General features: G+C 38.1%; 1 protein-coding gene and 1 long non-coding RNA gene across 8 annotated transcripts in view; one reads left to right on the top strand and one right to left on the bottom strand.

Annotated features, from left to right (window-relative positions):
* Positions 1-14,282, bottom strand: part of SPDL1 (spindle apparatus coiled-coil protein 1) — a 31,965-nt gene extending 17,683 nt beyond the window's left edge. The window contains exons 1-7 of one of the 7 annotated variants that reach the window (XM_082456446.1): positions 14,135-14,281; positions 9,738-9,913; positions 7,425-7,601; positions 2,827-3,021; positions 1,813-1,962; positions 1,615-1,713; positions 1,428-1,538 (exon numbers count right to left, since the gene is read on the bottom strand). In XM_082456446.1, coding sequence (XP_082312572.1) covers positions 1,428-1,538; positions 1,615-1,713; positions 1,813-1,962; positions 2,827-3,021; positions 7,425-7,601; positions 9,738-9,896 — 891 coding nt within the window. In that variant the 5' untranslated portion in view covers positions 9,897-9,913; positions 14,135-14,281. The other 6 variants (XM_082456440.1, XM_082456443.1, XM_082456444.1 and 3 more) reach the window with 6 other exon arrangements.
* Positions 14,283-14,679: 397 nt separating this feature from the next.
* The window catches only part of LOC309658265, a 28,481-nt gene continuing 26,812 nt past the window's right edge, over positions 14,680-16,348 (top strand). Inside the window, exons 1-2 of the long non-coding RNA XR_014262157.1 lie at positions 14,680-14,810; positions 15,334-15,379. This is a non-coding gene — a long non-coding RNA (uncharacterized lncRNA). The remainder of the gene's footprint in view (positions 14,811-15,333; positions 15,380-16,348) is intronic.

A 16,348-nucleotide genomic window follows, 5' to 3' on the forward strand; every position in this document is an offset into this window, starting at 1 on the left:
TAAATTTATTTTGTAAGAGCAGCAATCAACTTACCTAATTATGACTCCACCTAAACTTGGAGTTGCACAGCAATCAGAAGGAAATTAACTAAAATCTAAACCTAGCAATCCTTTCTGCCTTTGGAAATTTCTGGAGTTCTAAAAAATGTCAATTTAAATACATTTTTGAGTAAAGCAAGCAATGATATGAAGTTTTAGCTATGGTTACAAGTAACAGCGAAAGGTGACTTTTAACATTTTTAAGGATCCACTCTTTGTTCCTGCGTCAAACTGGAGGCTAGACACATTTAGCCTCAGAAGATTCATAATGCTACCTGTGTCTAAAGACAGTTTGGGGTATCATGGGAACATTCAGAGATTAATAACAGTAGCCCAACAAATACAAAAAGAAAACAAAGAGCAAATATGAGAGAATTTACAAAGAAACAACTCCCAGATAGGGGAGAGCCTCAGTAAACCAGATGGCACAGTTAAAATCCTTAGAAATAAAAGCCACAACTATTGTTTAAGTCGGCACTTCATTTAACTCCAGGACAACTCTAAGAGTCAAGTTGTATCATCTCTATTTTACAGATGAGGTGACTGATGCTCTGCAAAATAAAAATACTTGTCCAAGGTCACACAACTAACAAGTGACAGACTAGGATTCAATCCCAAGTTCATCTAATGCCAAAGTTTAATCATTGACCTTTCCTATTTCTTTGGTAAATCTCATCATCCTGAAAGAGAGGCGGGAAGCCTTACAGACTTCTAGTTACCACCTCAGGAGGGTTAGGCACAACAGATCAGGGATCAGGCGTCTAAGGATTGGTACAATACTGGAATCTTTCCAGCTTCAGCATGTTTTTCTGTTACCGGCTGTTTGACTGAAATGACGCCCAACAAACCCTTAAAATTACAAGGGCTTATATGCTTGACTTGAGAAACTACAAGGAAAGGAAATTCAAATTTCAGCCTATAACTAAGCCTTTGTGGGAGAATTGAAGAATTGTGAGAGAGCTAGTTTTAGTTGAAGTAGGAACCTTAGGGCTATCCTCAGAAAGAAACTAGGCCAACAGTAGGAAAGAAAAACTTTTTAATACTTGTTTTTTCCCACTCCACAAAGAAAGAGCCAATGGCAAGGCTAGTGAGTAACAATTAAAAGCTCAATCTCTCTGGCAAGGCTAGTGAGTAACAATTAAAAACTCAATCAATCAATGGATGCTAAAAATACCACTACTAAATCTACACAGAATTAATTTTTTAAAATAAAATATAAAAGGGATCTTTCATTCAATTAAAAAAAGTTTTTTCTAAAATCATGCAGTTCTAGAAATAATTATGTAAGTATATTCCTTGAAGGAAAAGATGCTTTCTTTGATATATTTGTACATGTAATGCTGATTCAAAATAGGTTTAATAAATCTTTGATCATAATAATTCTGTACCTTCATTCTTTGCATCTGTTCTCTATTAAATGCATTTTGCTTCTTTAGTGACTGATACTTGACTTTCATGCTGATAAGCTGACGTTCCATTGCTGCCCTTCGATCTTCCACCTAGAAAATATTAACATGTTTAATTATGCTTTTATTAAGTGAAATGCCAATTTAATCAATGGAATATTTTAAGTACCTCTGCAAACAAAGAGTTGCCTTTACTGTTAGGGTCCAAGGCTTGCTGGAGTGCCTGGTCTAGCTGCACCTGAAGATCTTGATTTGCTACACGAGCTTTCTAAATTCAAAAGAAAACAATTTAGCTAATAGAGATTAGATTAGCAAGAAAACAATTTATTATAAATTGGAAAGGATGATGTTACTGTAATCACAACACCTCTAAGGCATTATAGTAAGAAACTGCTTCTTTCTGTCGCTCTTCTTTTTCTTCTTTAAGCCGGTCTACCTGGCGCATTAAATTAGTATTAAGAAGTTCTAGTTGTTCTTGTCTGTACTGTAGTTCGTTCACTTCTTCTTTGAGGGTGGTCTATTCAACAGAAATGGAAAAAGAAGAAACTCTCTTGAATAATCCTTCATTTAGCAGCTGTTCAGTTTATCTATCAGCAGTGGTTCACACCCAAAACTAAAACTAAGAAACAGTCAAAGGTTATAAGGTGCATAATAAAATTTTTAAAAAATTATACTCATATACATATCAACTTCCATGCTGCCAACTTTTTATACTGGGCTTTTATGACACAAACTAGGATCAGGATAAATGTCTAAATTCTTCCAGAAGTTTTATTAATCTAAAAGTAAAATCTGCCTTACATAATCATGTAACCTAAAGCTTTACTTTATTTGAAGTAATCCATCTAAAAATGCTGTAAGGCTGCCCTGGTGGCGCAGTGGTTAAGAATCCACCTGCCAATGCAGGGGACAGGGGTTCGAGCCCTGGTCTGGGAAGATCCCACATGCCGCGGAGCAACTAAGCCCGTGCGCCACAGCTACTGAGCCTGCGCTCTAGAGCCCGCGAGCCACAACTACTGAGCACACGTGCCACAACTACTGAAGCCCACGCGCCTAGAGCCTGCAACAAGAGAAGCCACCGCATTGAGAAGCCCGTGCACCAAAACAAACAGCAGAGAACTAGAGAAAGCCCACACGTAGCAACAAAGACCCAATGCAGCCAAAAATTAAAAATAAATAAATAAATTTATTTATTTTAAAAAATTTAAAAAATAAAAATAAAAAATAAAAATTCTGTAAAACATTTTTTAATTAGTTAGATCAAAGTTAGGCCAAAAAATATTTCAGCCTTAAAACTAGCTCATAAGGATTATTACAAAAACATGGAAAATATACAAGGGAAAAAAAGAAAACTCCAGAATACACATGCCATAAAAATTACCTTCATACTTTCCATTTCAGTTAGCTCAATTTGAAGAGCCAGCATCTCTGAAGAGAGGCTTTCGTGTACACGTTCAGACATTATTCGCATTTCCTCTGATTTGCAAGAAAGGAGTTCCTTCTGATGATCCACTTTGTGCTTCAGCTGCTTTTCACTAAGCCTAGCTTCATCTAATTCAGCTTTCAGCTTTTCTAACTAAAGTAAAAAAAAAAAATCACAATCTTATAAATCAAAAGGTAGTGAAGGTCATCAGAACATACAATTGCAATACAAATTGTTCTGGTATCTGCAGGATAACTATTTTGGAAGGTAGTCAAGCTGAACAAAACTATTTAACTCCTTTTCCCAAAATGTCACATAGTTCCAAATCTTGGAACACTAAGAATACAGGCATACCTGTCTTATTGCATTTTGCTTAATTGCACTTCCCAGATATTGCATTTTTTTTCTTTTTTTACAAATGGAAGGTTTGTGGCAACCCTGAGCCAAGCCGAGTCTACCAAGCAGTTTTTCCAACAGCATTTGCTCACTTCCTGTCTCTGTGCCTTATTTTGGAAATCTTTCCAACTTTTTCATTACTATTATATTTGTTATGGTGATCTGTGATCAGTGATCTTTGATGTTATTATTGTAATTATTTTGGGGCATCACAAACCACACTCATATAAGACGGTGAACTTAATCGATAAATGTTGTGTGTGTTCTGACTGCTCCACCGAATGGTCATTCCTATCTCTCTCCCTCTCCTAGGGCCTTCCTATTCGAGACACAACAACTCAAAATTAGGCCAATTACTAACCTTACAATGGCCTCTCAGTGTTCATATCTCTCACTTTAAATCAAAAGCTAGAAATGATTATGCTTAGTGAGGAAGGCATGTCAAAAGCCGAGACAGGCCAAAAGCTAGGCCTCTTGCACCAAACAGTCAGCCAAGCTCTGAGTGCAAAGGAAAAGTTCTTTAAGGAAGTTAAAAGTGCTACTGCAGTGGACACACAAATGATAAGGAAGCTAAAGAGTCTAACTGCTGATATGGAGAAAATTTTAGACGTCTAGATAGAAGATCAAACCAGCCACAACACTCCCTTAAGCCAAAGCCTAATCCAAACTCTCCTCAATTCTATGATGGCTGAGAGAGGGGAGGAAGCTTCAGAAGAAAATTTTGAAGCCAGCAGAGGTTGGTTCATGAAGTTTAAGGAGAGAGGCTGTCTCCATAACATAAAAAAAAAAAGTGCAAGGTGAAGCAGGAAGTGCTGATTTAGAAGCTGCTGCAAGTTATCCAGAAGATCTAGCTAAGATAATCACTGAAAGTGGCTACACCAAACAATAGATTTTCAATGTAGACAAAACAGTCTTCCAGTAGAAGAAGATGTCATCCAGAACTTCCATAGCTCGAGAGGAAAAGTCAGTGCCTGGCTTCAAAGGACAGGCTGACTCTCTTGCTAGGGGCTAATGCAGCTGGTGACTTTAAGTTGAAGCCAATGCTCACTGACCATTCTGAAAATCCTAGGCACCTTAAGAATTATATTAAATCTACTCTGCCTGTGCTCTATAAATGGAAAAATAAAGCCTGGCTGACAGCACATCTGTTTACAACATGGTTTACTGAATATTTTAAGTCTACTGTTGAGACTTACTGCTCAGAAAAAATATTCTTTTCAAAATAGTACTGCTCACTGAAAATCCACCTGGTCGCCCAAGAGAGATGTACAACGAGATTCATGTTGTTTTCATGCCTGGTAACACAACATCCATTCTGCAGCCTAAGGATCAAGGAGTAATTTCAACTCTCAATTCTTATTACTTAAATACATTTTGTAAGACTATAGCTATCCAAGATAGTGATTCCTCTGATGGATCTGGGCAAAGTCAATTGAAAACTTTCTGGAAAGGATTCACCATTCTAGATACCATTAAGAACATCTGTGATTCATGGAAAGAGGTCAACATATCAAAATTAACAAGAGCTTGGAAGAAGTTAAATCCAACCCTCATGGATGACTTTGAGGGGTTCGAGACTTCCGTGAAGGAGTAACTGCAGATATAGTGGAAATAACAAGAGAACTAGAATTAAAAGTGGAACCTGAAGATGTGACTGAACTGCAGCAATCTCATGATAAAATGTTAATGGATAAGGAGTTGCTTCTTATGGATGAGGAAAGAAAGTGGTTTCTTGAGATGGAATCTGCTCTTGGTGAAGATGCTGTAAGATTATTGAAATGACAACAAATGATACAGAATATGACATAAACTTAGTTGATAAAGTAGTGGCAGGGTTTGAGACAATTGACTCCAATTTTTAAAGAAGTTCTACTGTGGATAAAATGCTAGCAAACAGCATTGATGCTATAGAGAAATCACTCATGAAAGGAAGAGTCAACTGATGCAGCAAACTTCACTGTTGTCTTATTTTAAGAAATTGCCTCAGCTACCACAATCTTCAGCAACCACCACCCCGATCAGTCAGCAGCCATCAACATGGAGGCAACACCCTCCACCAGAAAAAAAGATTATGACTCACTGAAGTCTCAGATGGTTAGCATTTTTAAGCATAAAATATTTTAAAATTAAGGTATATACATTGTTGTTTTTAGACCGAATGCTATCGCACACTTTAATAGACTACTTTGGAAACTAAAAAATTCATGTGACTTACTTTACTGTGATATTCACTTTTTTGTGGTGGTCTGGAACTGACTCTGAAGTATCTCTGAGGTATGCCTGTATGTAGTTTAAAGGGAACGAACTTATAGCAGAAGGGTGAAACTTTAGGGTCAGGCCTAGGTTTAACCTGTCTCACTTACATTCCTCAAATGTAAAACTGTTAAGTGATTGTACCTACCATCACTGTGTTATCGTGAGGCTCTCAACTGAGACTGGGTGGGTAAAACATTCGGCACCACACCTAACACTCACTAAATGGTTTGTTATCAATAAAAAGCTTTTGCTTGATGTCCAGGGTTATCATTATCATCTATATTGAATTATCTTCAATAGGGTCTCAACATTCTTAGAATATATCCTGATATTTGTTTTCTATTTAAAAAATAAGAGCCTTCTAGCATAATTTCTTTTCCCTTTTCTATTTTCATCATGTGAAATAAAAATTTCAGCTGATTGATCTATGTTGAAATGTGGACATTCTTCTGAGAAACATCACTGAATGACCCAAACTTATTGCATGATGAGATGATTGGGGTTTCCTATTTGGCCAAGGCTAGGCATCTTTTAACAGACAGTGACATGCCTCGTTTTATAAGCATACAAATAATCCATACAAGTAATCAGAGTAGGTCTGGATTCCTGGCCACTTTGGCTGCCGTGTGAAGAATGAGTGCTATGACAGCAATGATGGAAGCAGGCTGCCTGGATAGTAGGGGAGAGACGATGGTGAGCTGGACTGCAGTGTTATAGCAGAGATGGGTATTTCATAGCTCAAGTTCTGAGAACTTGTTGATGGATTAAATATGAGAAATAAGTGAAAGAAAGATAGCAAATAAAGCTCCAAATTATTGGCTCAAGTAATTTGAGAACATCAATAAGACTGAAAATATTTTTTGAATTATTTAGTCTTTACTCCACCAAAAAGCCATCTCTATAACTGGCCTTACTTCAGACTCTGAATACTTTCTACATTACTCTTTTTTGTTTAGTAATGAAAATTACTGCTAAACTGAAAATAATATCCAGGAAAAAAAAAAGCATCATTAACAGTTATTGGTGTCTCAACTCAGAGTAGCTTCAGAGAAGTTGGGGTCAGAGTGGTATGCAAGATGATTCTAAGTATTACATGAAAGCATATTTTGATAGTTATGTTTTACTGCATATTAGGACAAAACATAACCAGCTCAAATATATTTCATTGATACCATTACTTAAAATGAGAAAACATTTAAAAAGGGAGTCAATTTAATGAGAATTAATTAACAGTATAGGTGGTACAGGTATATATAAACATCTTAAAAGATGGTACATGAAACACAGTGAAACAGGCTTTGAAATCAGACAGCCTCAGTGCAAATTTGGACTGCTAATTTCTAACTCTATAAACTTATCCAACTTTACTCACTCTGTTTAAACAATGGCTTTCTCATCTGTTATATGGAGGTAATAATGGTACCTCCCTTATGGAATTGTGTAAGAAGTGGATCATATGTATTAGTTTATCTTCAATAAACAAACTATAAAGTATCAACTCTAGTGTACATTAATTTACCAAAAACTATTGGCTTCTTCTGTGGAATTGTAAAGTGCACCATTAGTTGCAGTGAAGGTTAGGGAACTAGTCTTTCTGAAAAGGGACTCGCATACTAGGCACTCTAAGCAAGGAGGTTATGCTGATCACTAAACTAAAACTCCCTAACAGATACTCAGTTGCTAAAATTAAATAATCCTATTTAATTAATAGAATGTTATTTATACAAGTCTCTTAGGTGAACTATTGTTTCTCAGTGTTCCCTCTCCTAATATAAAAATGATGGAGCCCTTAATCTCAGCTGTTTTGCATAGATGTTACTAAGAAAATCTTCTATCACCTAAAGTTTACAAATGGTTGCATAAGCATGAAATATTTTTGTTCTAAAATACAGAGATATCCAAACCTTATTTTTTAGTTCATTCACTTCCTGCCCATGGCTTCTGCTCAGCTGTTCTTCTAATTTCTCCAGGTGCATTTTTTGTTGTTGTTTAATAGCTTCACATTCAGAGCTCAAACTTTCTAACATTCGACTCTTGAGCTCAACTTCTCTCTGAAGAGTATATTTTTCTTGTTCATAATTCTGAAAACAGATTCAATTATAATTCAATTACATAAAAATAACTTAAAGCCATCACACATAAGCAGTTTTCACCTTCAGCTGAATCATTCCTGTTTCACACATTTGCTGCTTTCTAAGTAACGACCACATGTTAAATCTGAAATAACTGAAGTTAGTATTAATGTTAAAAACCCTGACAGGTATTTTGAAACTATATTAACGTTCGTGCTAGGGATATGGTAATTGCTTCTATGTCCTGCCAATGAAGTAAAAAGTGCTCTAAGGCTGTCAATGAGTCAAGTTCTCTCTGCCAGGGAAAAAAAAATTAATAGCATTTAAGTTTTCCTAGTGAGAATTATTTGGTTTGATAATAATATGCTCTACTGGGCTTCCCTGGTGGCGCAGTGGTTGAGAATCTGCCTGCTAATGCAGGGGACACGGGTTCGAGCCCTGGTCTGGGAAGATCCCACATGCCACGGAGCAACTAGGCCCATGAGCCACAACTACTGAGCCTGCGCGTCTGGAGCCTGTGCTCCGCAACAAGAGAGGCCACAACAGTGAGAGGCCCGCAAACCGCGATGAAGAGTGGCCCCTGCTTGCCGCAGCTAGAGAAAGCCCTCGCACAGAAACGAAGACCCAACACAGCCCAAAAAATAAATAAATAAATAAATAAATAAATAAATAAATAATAATTAAAGGTGAAAAAAATAATAATAATAATAATATGCTCTACTTGTAGCTCTGAGTAAAATGAAAAAATAGTGGACAAGGTATAAACAGAAATACTGAATTAGCTCTCACTTTCAGAATGTAGTCATCTGAAAAATGTTCATAAATGTTCATAACACCACTCAGACGAATACAGTGCTAAGACAAAAGTAGTATTTAAGAAGGCTTTTGCTTACTGTCAGGGAAGTTTAAAGGTAAAAAGGGCATTAGTACAAACTTCTTCAATAAGCTTTAAAAAATAACATAAATAAAATTAGATTTAATATGAGAAAAATTTTAAAAAAGGGTTGCCATTAGTTTTTTTTTTTTTCCTGATATATTTAAACTTTGAGATCAAAGTTTAAATACAATGCTGAGCATTTACTAAATAAAACTGACTTATTCATTCTTTCAATAAATGTTATGCCAAATATTAGGGATATGGCCGTGAACAAGACAGACAAAATTCCGTCTCATGTCATGTCTCTCATGACAGTGGGGGATGAACCACTCAGATGGAGGCAACAGCTCCTGTAAAGCCCATAAGGCAGGACTAGTATAGCTAAAGAACAAAGGAAAGTAGTTTGAGATGAGGCCAAAGGTTGAAAGAGGTCAGATCACATGGGGATCTACAAATTCAGGTAAGGAGCTCGGATTTTGTTGTAAATAAAACTGGAAGCTGCTCTATGCTTTCAGCAGGGCTGTGACATGATCTTTTGCATATTCTTCAATGACCACTTGACTGATGTGTGAAGAATGAATGGTGTGAATGGCAAATGCAGGAAGCAGGCAACTTAGTCAAAAGGCTACAGTAGTAATCTAAGGGAGAGATGACGGTGGTCTGAACTAGAGTGGCTGTGGTATAGATATTTTGTAGGTCAAGTTCTTAGAGCTTACTAATGGATTAAATACTAGAAATAAGGGACAGAAAGATATTGAGTAAAACTCCTAGATTTTTGGCTCAAGTAACTGGATGAACGTTATTACATTTACTAAGTAAGGTAAAGAATTCTGCAAGAGCATGTTTGGTTAGTGGGCAGGGAGTTAACTATTCTGTTTATGTTAAGTCTGAGATGCCCATTAGTGGGTAATTGAATACAAAAATCTAAACTTTAGGGGAGAACTAAGGACTTGGTGTAACAATCATGGGGCATTTAGATGTTATCAAAAACTATGAAGCAAGTGAGGTCACCTAGGAAGAGTGCAGACAAAGCAAAGTCTAAAATTCAATATGTAGTAAAGAGAGTGAAAATAACTTATTTTTCAAACTCAGAACACACTGAGTCAGAAAAAATTAGAAATTCATTTAGTTCATTTCCCTTTAATGGGGATGGGTGGGAACTAGGCCTAAAATCCTCAGAAAAGAAAAATAATATTAATAATTGCTGGACAACACAGATCTTCAGTAGCTAAGCACATCTTTGTAAGCAGAGGAATCTAGTGTCCTACCTCAGTCACGGTCATCATTTCATTACGACATTTATCCAATTGATTCTGCAATTCGTTCTGGCTCTCCACTAGTTGTAAACCATACTGTGCAGCTTTTAGTCGCTCTTCTTCAACTTCTTTGAGCTTGCATCGAAGATCTGCTATTATATCTGCCTCCATGATTTTTTTCCTGTCTACTGTAAATAAAGGAAATAAAAGCACTTAAGCTTAAACAAAAAACTCCGTATCAATAATAAAAGATATGTGTGTGTGTGTTGTGTGTGTATGTATATATTCAATACCACTGCCATATAAAAACACAACATTAAAGATTTTCTTCCTGACTTTTAAATGGTCAAATTTGCATTCTTGTTCTAAGAGCCAGGTCTGACTATTTTGTTACCCGATTTGAGACCAAACCAAAAAAAAGATGAATACATTTAATTTTGCTTCTAAGGAATGCAGTGTCAGGAAACCATTCAGTTATTGTGTGCTAAGCTTCCTTAAATGCTAAGGTAGGATGGTCTCATAATTGTATCACTATACAGGTAACCAAGTTAAGAGAACAATAAAAGAAGTCAAGAAACTTTATAGTAGCATAACTGCTACTTAAAATATAAAAAGATGGCTTTGAATAAGATTCATAAGGTAAGGACTAGCATGTCCACAATTTTTCACAACAGTGTTAACTTCCTGAACACATTAAATTTGCCACATTAAATGTGCTTTATTGAAAACAGACTCACTAGCATTTTCCTAGTTATTCATAAGAAGGCATGCAAAACAGACACCATGTTCATAGTAATTAAAGAACAATCTCATTCTAGATTTTCAAGCAAGGACTTAAACATTATATATAGAAACATTCCACTTTACCTCAACCTCACTCATCATCCTTTCCAAATTGGTTCCAGGCTCTTAGGCCAGGCTTAAACTCAGCTTTGCCTTCAAAGAGTAACAAGCCATTATTAAGTTATTCTCTCATGTCTCCAGTCAATGTAGTCATTTCATTCAACACATACTTCTTGAATGCCTATGTGCCGAGCTCCATTCTGGGCACTTCAGACACATCAAGTGGTCAAATGGACCCCAAAAAAGGCTCTGCTTTCATAAAACTTACCCTCCAGTAGGAGAAGACAAGCAATAATAATATAACTAAATGCACTAGAAAGTGGAAATGGAAAAAATAAATAAAACAGGGTAAGTAAGCTTGGAAGAGGTGGGTGTATCCTAACTAGGATGAAATTTAAAATGTGTTGAATGGGGATCCCCTCAGGTGACTTCTGAGCAAAGCCTTGCAGAGGATAAGAGAATTAGCCATGTACTATTTAGGGAAATCATGTTCCAAGTAGAGGGGTAGCACTACAGTTGAAGGAAGTCCAAAGAATGAACAAGATAGAGTATAGGTCAGAGGAGATAACAGAGGAGAATATGGAGATCAGGCCATTGTAAATAAAGGCTTTAGCTTCTACTCTGGGTGAAATGGGGAGTCACTGCAAAGTCTGGAGTAGAGATATGATACATTTAAAAGGATCATTTTGGCTGATACGCTGAATAGTTTGGAGGGAAGCAAGTTGGAAGCAGAAAGATCAGGTGGGATGACCACTCACACCAGAGTGGCTGCCATAGGAGGTGACGAGAAATGGTCAGATCTAGCATATATTCTGAAGGGAAAGCCAACATGATTTTCGGACAAATGGATATGTGGGATGTGTGAAAGAGAATTTTAAAATGCCTCCAAAGCTTCTGGCTGAGCAACTAGTAGAATAGATTTGCCGATAGCTGAGGCATCAAAAACTGTGGGTAAAGACTGTTTGGGAAAGAAAATAAGAGGTTTAAGTTTTAAAACATGAAATGTGTCAAGTAAGCAATGGCTATAAGAGTAGGAGATGGGTATGGGCTGGAGATATAAATTTGGGAGTTATTAGCATAAACACATGAGCTTTGTTATCACCAAAGTATGAGCATAATTAAAGAGAAGAGGACAAAGGTTGGAGCCCTGTTATGAGGTGGGAAAGAAGACTGCAAAGTATACTCAAGCATGACCAAGTGAGGTGGGAGGAAAATGAAGAGCATGTGTTGTCCTAGAAGTCAATAAACAAAAATGTATTAAGGAGGCAGAAGGTCAACTGCACCAAATGCTAAGTTAAATAAGGTGAAAACTGAGAACTGGCCAATGGATTTGAATTCATGGAGGTCAATTAGGAGATGACCCTAAGAGTAGTTTTGATGGGGAGATGTGGGAAAAAGCCTGATTGGAGTGAATTGCAAAGAATGGTAGGAGAACAGTAGACAGCAAGAATACTTTTGCTGCAAAGAAGAGCAGATAAATGGGGCAGTAGCTGGAAAGAAAGTAAGATCAAGTTTTTTGTTTTTTTTTTTAAGACGAAAAATTTTTTAAGAAAAAATAATTTAAAAAAAAATTTAAGAACAAAATTACAGCATGCTTGTATGACATGGGATAGATCCAGGAGAGAAGGAAAACTAATGATATAGAAACATGGAGAACTACTGGAGTGATGAATGTGCAGGGTCTGATTTTTGGACAGGAACATGAATGCTTCATCTAAAGTAAAGGAAAGCATATGGGTACACTGATAAGTAGGTAGATATAGTGTTGGGAGTCTGCCTAAGTGCCCTTCTAATGTCTTCAATTTATCAGTAAATTAGGAAGCAAAATCTTTGAGAATGAAGATGAAGGAGGAAATACAGGATTTTAGAAGCAGGGGGAAAAAAAAGGTATCCTATGTTATCCAGGGCTGGCTGTCACTGCTCTAAAATGCAAGACCTTTCCAAAGCCTGTACATGATGGGGCCAGCCACTAATTGTTGCACTGTTAATAATAATTTATATTTGCTAAGGATTTACCATTTGCCAGGCAGAGTGCTTCAAATGCATTATCACATTTAATTCTCTTAATGGACCTGAGCTAAGTCCTACTGTCATCAGTATTTACCAAAGAAAAAATGGAGCTAGCCTCAAGACATCCCAACCAGCAATGTCCAAGGCAACCTAAAAATTAGCTCTCATTCATTCCAAAGATTTGCTGGAATTCCTATTTTGTGTCAGGTACTGTGCTATTGCTGAGGATACAATGTGATCCCCAAACTAGACAATATCCCCGCCTTCCTGAATCTTACAGTCTATTAGTGGAAAGGCATTAAATCAAATAACTGATATGTAAAGTTACAAGTGTGATGAGTGCAAGAGGGACAGGTACATGGTGCTGAGCCTATAACAAAGGGCAGCTGTCTTAACCTGGGTAGTGGGATGAGGACAGGGTCAGGGGGAATATGGACAAGAAAGATTTCCCTGAGGAAGTGACTTTTCAACAGATGTAATGAATGTGTAAGAATTAACCTATCCATCTGCGGAGAGAGGTAGCCAGGGTTGAATAACAAGCACAGCTAATATGTGCCAGACATTGCGCTCGGTACTTTGCAAACATTATCTTATTTAATTCTCTCAACAATTTTATGAAATAAAAGGCTTCCCCCCCCCCATTTTACCTATGTACAAACTGAGGCACAGAAACGTCAAGTAACTTGCCCAGGGTTATCAGGTAGTAAGTGGCTAAATGAGATGGGAACAGGATCTAGTTCCATAGCCTGGTGCTCCTAAACACTTTTCTGTTCTGCCTCTCAGAAACGTCGCATATACAAAGCATTAGGGAGACAGGGAGTTCAGGGAATCAGGCTGCTTGAGTTCTTACCCCACCTTCACTACTCATTGGCTGCATAACTTGGACAACTTACGCAATGTCTTGTTTTGTCATCCGTAAAACAAGGACAATAACATCTACCTAAAAGGGTTTTTTTTTTAGAAGATTAAACCAACAAATGAGTACAAAGCAGCTAGGGCAAAATCCAACACGTAACTGTCTGAGGCAGCGCTGTCCAACAGAAATATAATGCGAACAAGACATGTCGATTTTTAATTTTCTAGGTGCCACATTTTAAGAAAAAGTAAATACTGGTGAAACTCACTTTAACAATGTTATTTAACCCAATACATCCAAAAGATGATCATTTCAACATGTAGTCATTATAAAGATTATTAATGAGGTTACTTTTTGGTGTAGTCTTCGGATTGCCAAATGGGGCTATTGGCTGTCGTACTGGACAGCGCAGATCTAGTGTTGGTTATCCTCCGGAGGCCCAGGCAGCGGACCCGGCTTTCCGTATCTACGCAGAATCCTCGGGAGCATCGAAGCGGCCCAACGGAATATTGAGACCGGCTCGGAACCTGGTTTATAAGAACTGAGTTCCGCCGAAGAAGCTGTTCCAGCTGAAAGCCTGGGCGGAGACCCAGGCCCCCGGTTTCCTTAGGCCCTGCTCTCCCCTCCCCAGTAGTCCTCTCCATGCCGCTCCCCAGCTTCCCTCTTCACACGCACTTCCATCCAGGTACCTTGCCCCTACCTCTCTCCTCACCCCTTCCCCTGCTGCTGCAGCTCGCCGCGCTCAGATTCTCGACGTTAACTCCACCGCACCGCAGAGACACCGGCCCATTCACTCAGCAAGCTCTCGGTTAAGCGCCAGGGCTTTTTGAATGTAGTTCCCGCGAGAACTCACATGTCTCGCGAGACTTTCCGCCCTAGCGGCGCGTAAAGGCAAAAAGGGAAGGAAGGTCCAAGACTGCCACGCCCCGCCTACAGCGACTGCGCAGGTGCAAGTGGAGAGCCTTGGGCTTGGCGCAGGCGCAGACGTGGTTCTGTGGCTCGTCAGTCTTACTCAGGGTTGGTCTTCTGGGTGTTTTTTTGTTTGTTTGTTTCTTTTCCTAACGACAGTACCTTCTGGAAGGATAGTGTCACTAGAAGGCGAGGCGGTGGGGGAATTCCATAGTGTGCTGACCTAACAGCGCGTTGGCCAATGTGCGTTCTGAAAGCTCTGCCCTGTGATACCTAGTTTATGGTTCCAGGAATTTAAATCAGTGTGACAGTGCTGAAAAACGTTATAGACAGAATCACAGTTACTCTTATAGGACAGAATGACAGTTATTATAGCGGCCTTAAACACTTGCACCTTCACCATGCGCGAGTACAGTGCTAAATTTTACACGGATTATCTCATTTAAGCCCGCCAACAGCCTTATGAGGTAGGTATTATTGTCTTTTTCTGCAAAGGAAAGCAAAGCCCCAAGAAGAACGATATCTTGGCCAAGTGGTAGAACCAGAATTTGAACTAATGCAGCCTGCTGCTAAAGTCCAAGCTCTTGCGTGTGTCTTTAAATAATGATTTTATATTTTGTAAACCTGATGCCTATTCATTATTCAAAATTTTAAGCAATAATAATAATGCCAACATTTAATAAGCACTTCTGAGTCCTAGCAACTGTAGTATGGATCATGTTGTGCTTTTGAGCCCATCTTTTCTTGCCTGCTTGGAGATTTGGCCATAGGTGCTCTGTTTTTCATCGTCAGTTTTTTCTTCCCTGTCAACAAATAAACATGCTATAATGACTTATATCTCAAAAAATAACACTAACCTCCCTTGACCTCAATCAGCTACCACATCATTTATTTGCTTCCCTTGATAACAAAATTCCTGAAAAACAAAAAAAGTTTAGGCTCATTATTTCATTTTCTTACTTTTTATTCTAACTTTTTTCCCCACTTCAGGTTTTGGTCCCATCACTCCAGTGAATGGCTCTTCTCAACGTCACCAGTGAGTTCTATCTTGCAAAATCCATTATTCAGTCCTCATTTCTCTTAACAATTGATAGAGTTGATAGTTCTCCTTGAGTCTCCTTAGGTCTTGGGATGCCACACCCTCCCTGCTTTTCTCTTCTTAATTTCTTTTGCAGACTTCTATTTCTAACTGAGGTAGGCCATACTAAATAAAGGATTGATCTGGGTTTGAAGACTGACAACAATGATGTCTTCATGTTGTTCACAGTGTACCCTAGCAGGTGCATTTGGGGTCTGAATGAGTCAGATGTTCCTTCATTTGTCACCACTCCCATGTTCTTGAATAAATGAAATCTGATTTTCCCTTTCATTTGACAAAGATTCCTCAACTCAGGAGTCAGGAAGATACCTATTCTAGCTTAGGCCAATCATGACTGGCTGAAATTAGGTAATCTATAATGTATCTGAACTTCATTTTTCTCCTTTGTTACATGAGAATGTAAACCTACATTTCATTGATGTTTCTTTCATATCTAATATTTTTAAAATATTTTAAACTTGTAACTGAGTGACCACAGTGTGCTAGGCATAATGCAAGGAATTCAGAAGGTGGTAATTGCCACTTGACTCTGGAAGATGCTCGCAATGTAGTAGGGGATTAAATAAAAGCAAATATAAATAACCACAGGGATGTGTATAAATGTCACGTGAATGGTATATACCCTACACTAAAGGAGATGTGTGATGGGAGAGGTCAATTTTGTCATGGTGTTTCTTTAACATTCCACAGTGCAGGAGGCACTTGAGCAGGGCCTTGAAGGATGGCTGAGCTAAGTAAGGAGGAATGCACTCAAGGGGAGGGGACAGTATTAGTAAAATCATAGAAGCTACCCATTTCAAAATTAAAGTCAGTCTTTAGGAACTGTCTGGATAGGGTGCTGCCTATACCACCACTGGACACTAGATGTCGCAAGTGAAACGAATTATAGATGGTCCCTGCTTTTTT

This window comes from Balaenoptera physalus, assembly GCF_965194825.1.
Source record: "Balaenoptera physalus genome assembly, chromosome: 3".
NCBI classification, from domain to species: Eukaryota; Metazoa; Chordata; class Mammalia; order Artiodactyla; family Balaenopteridae; genus Balaenoptera; species Balaenoptera physalus.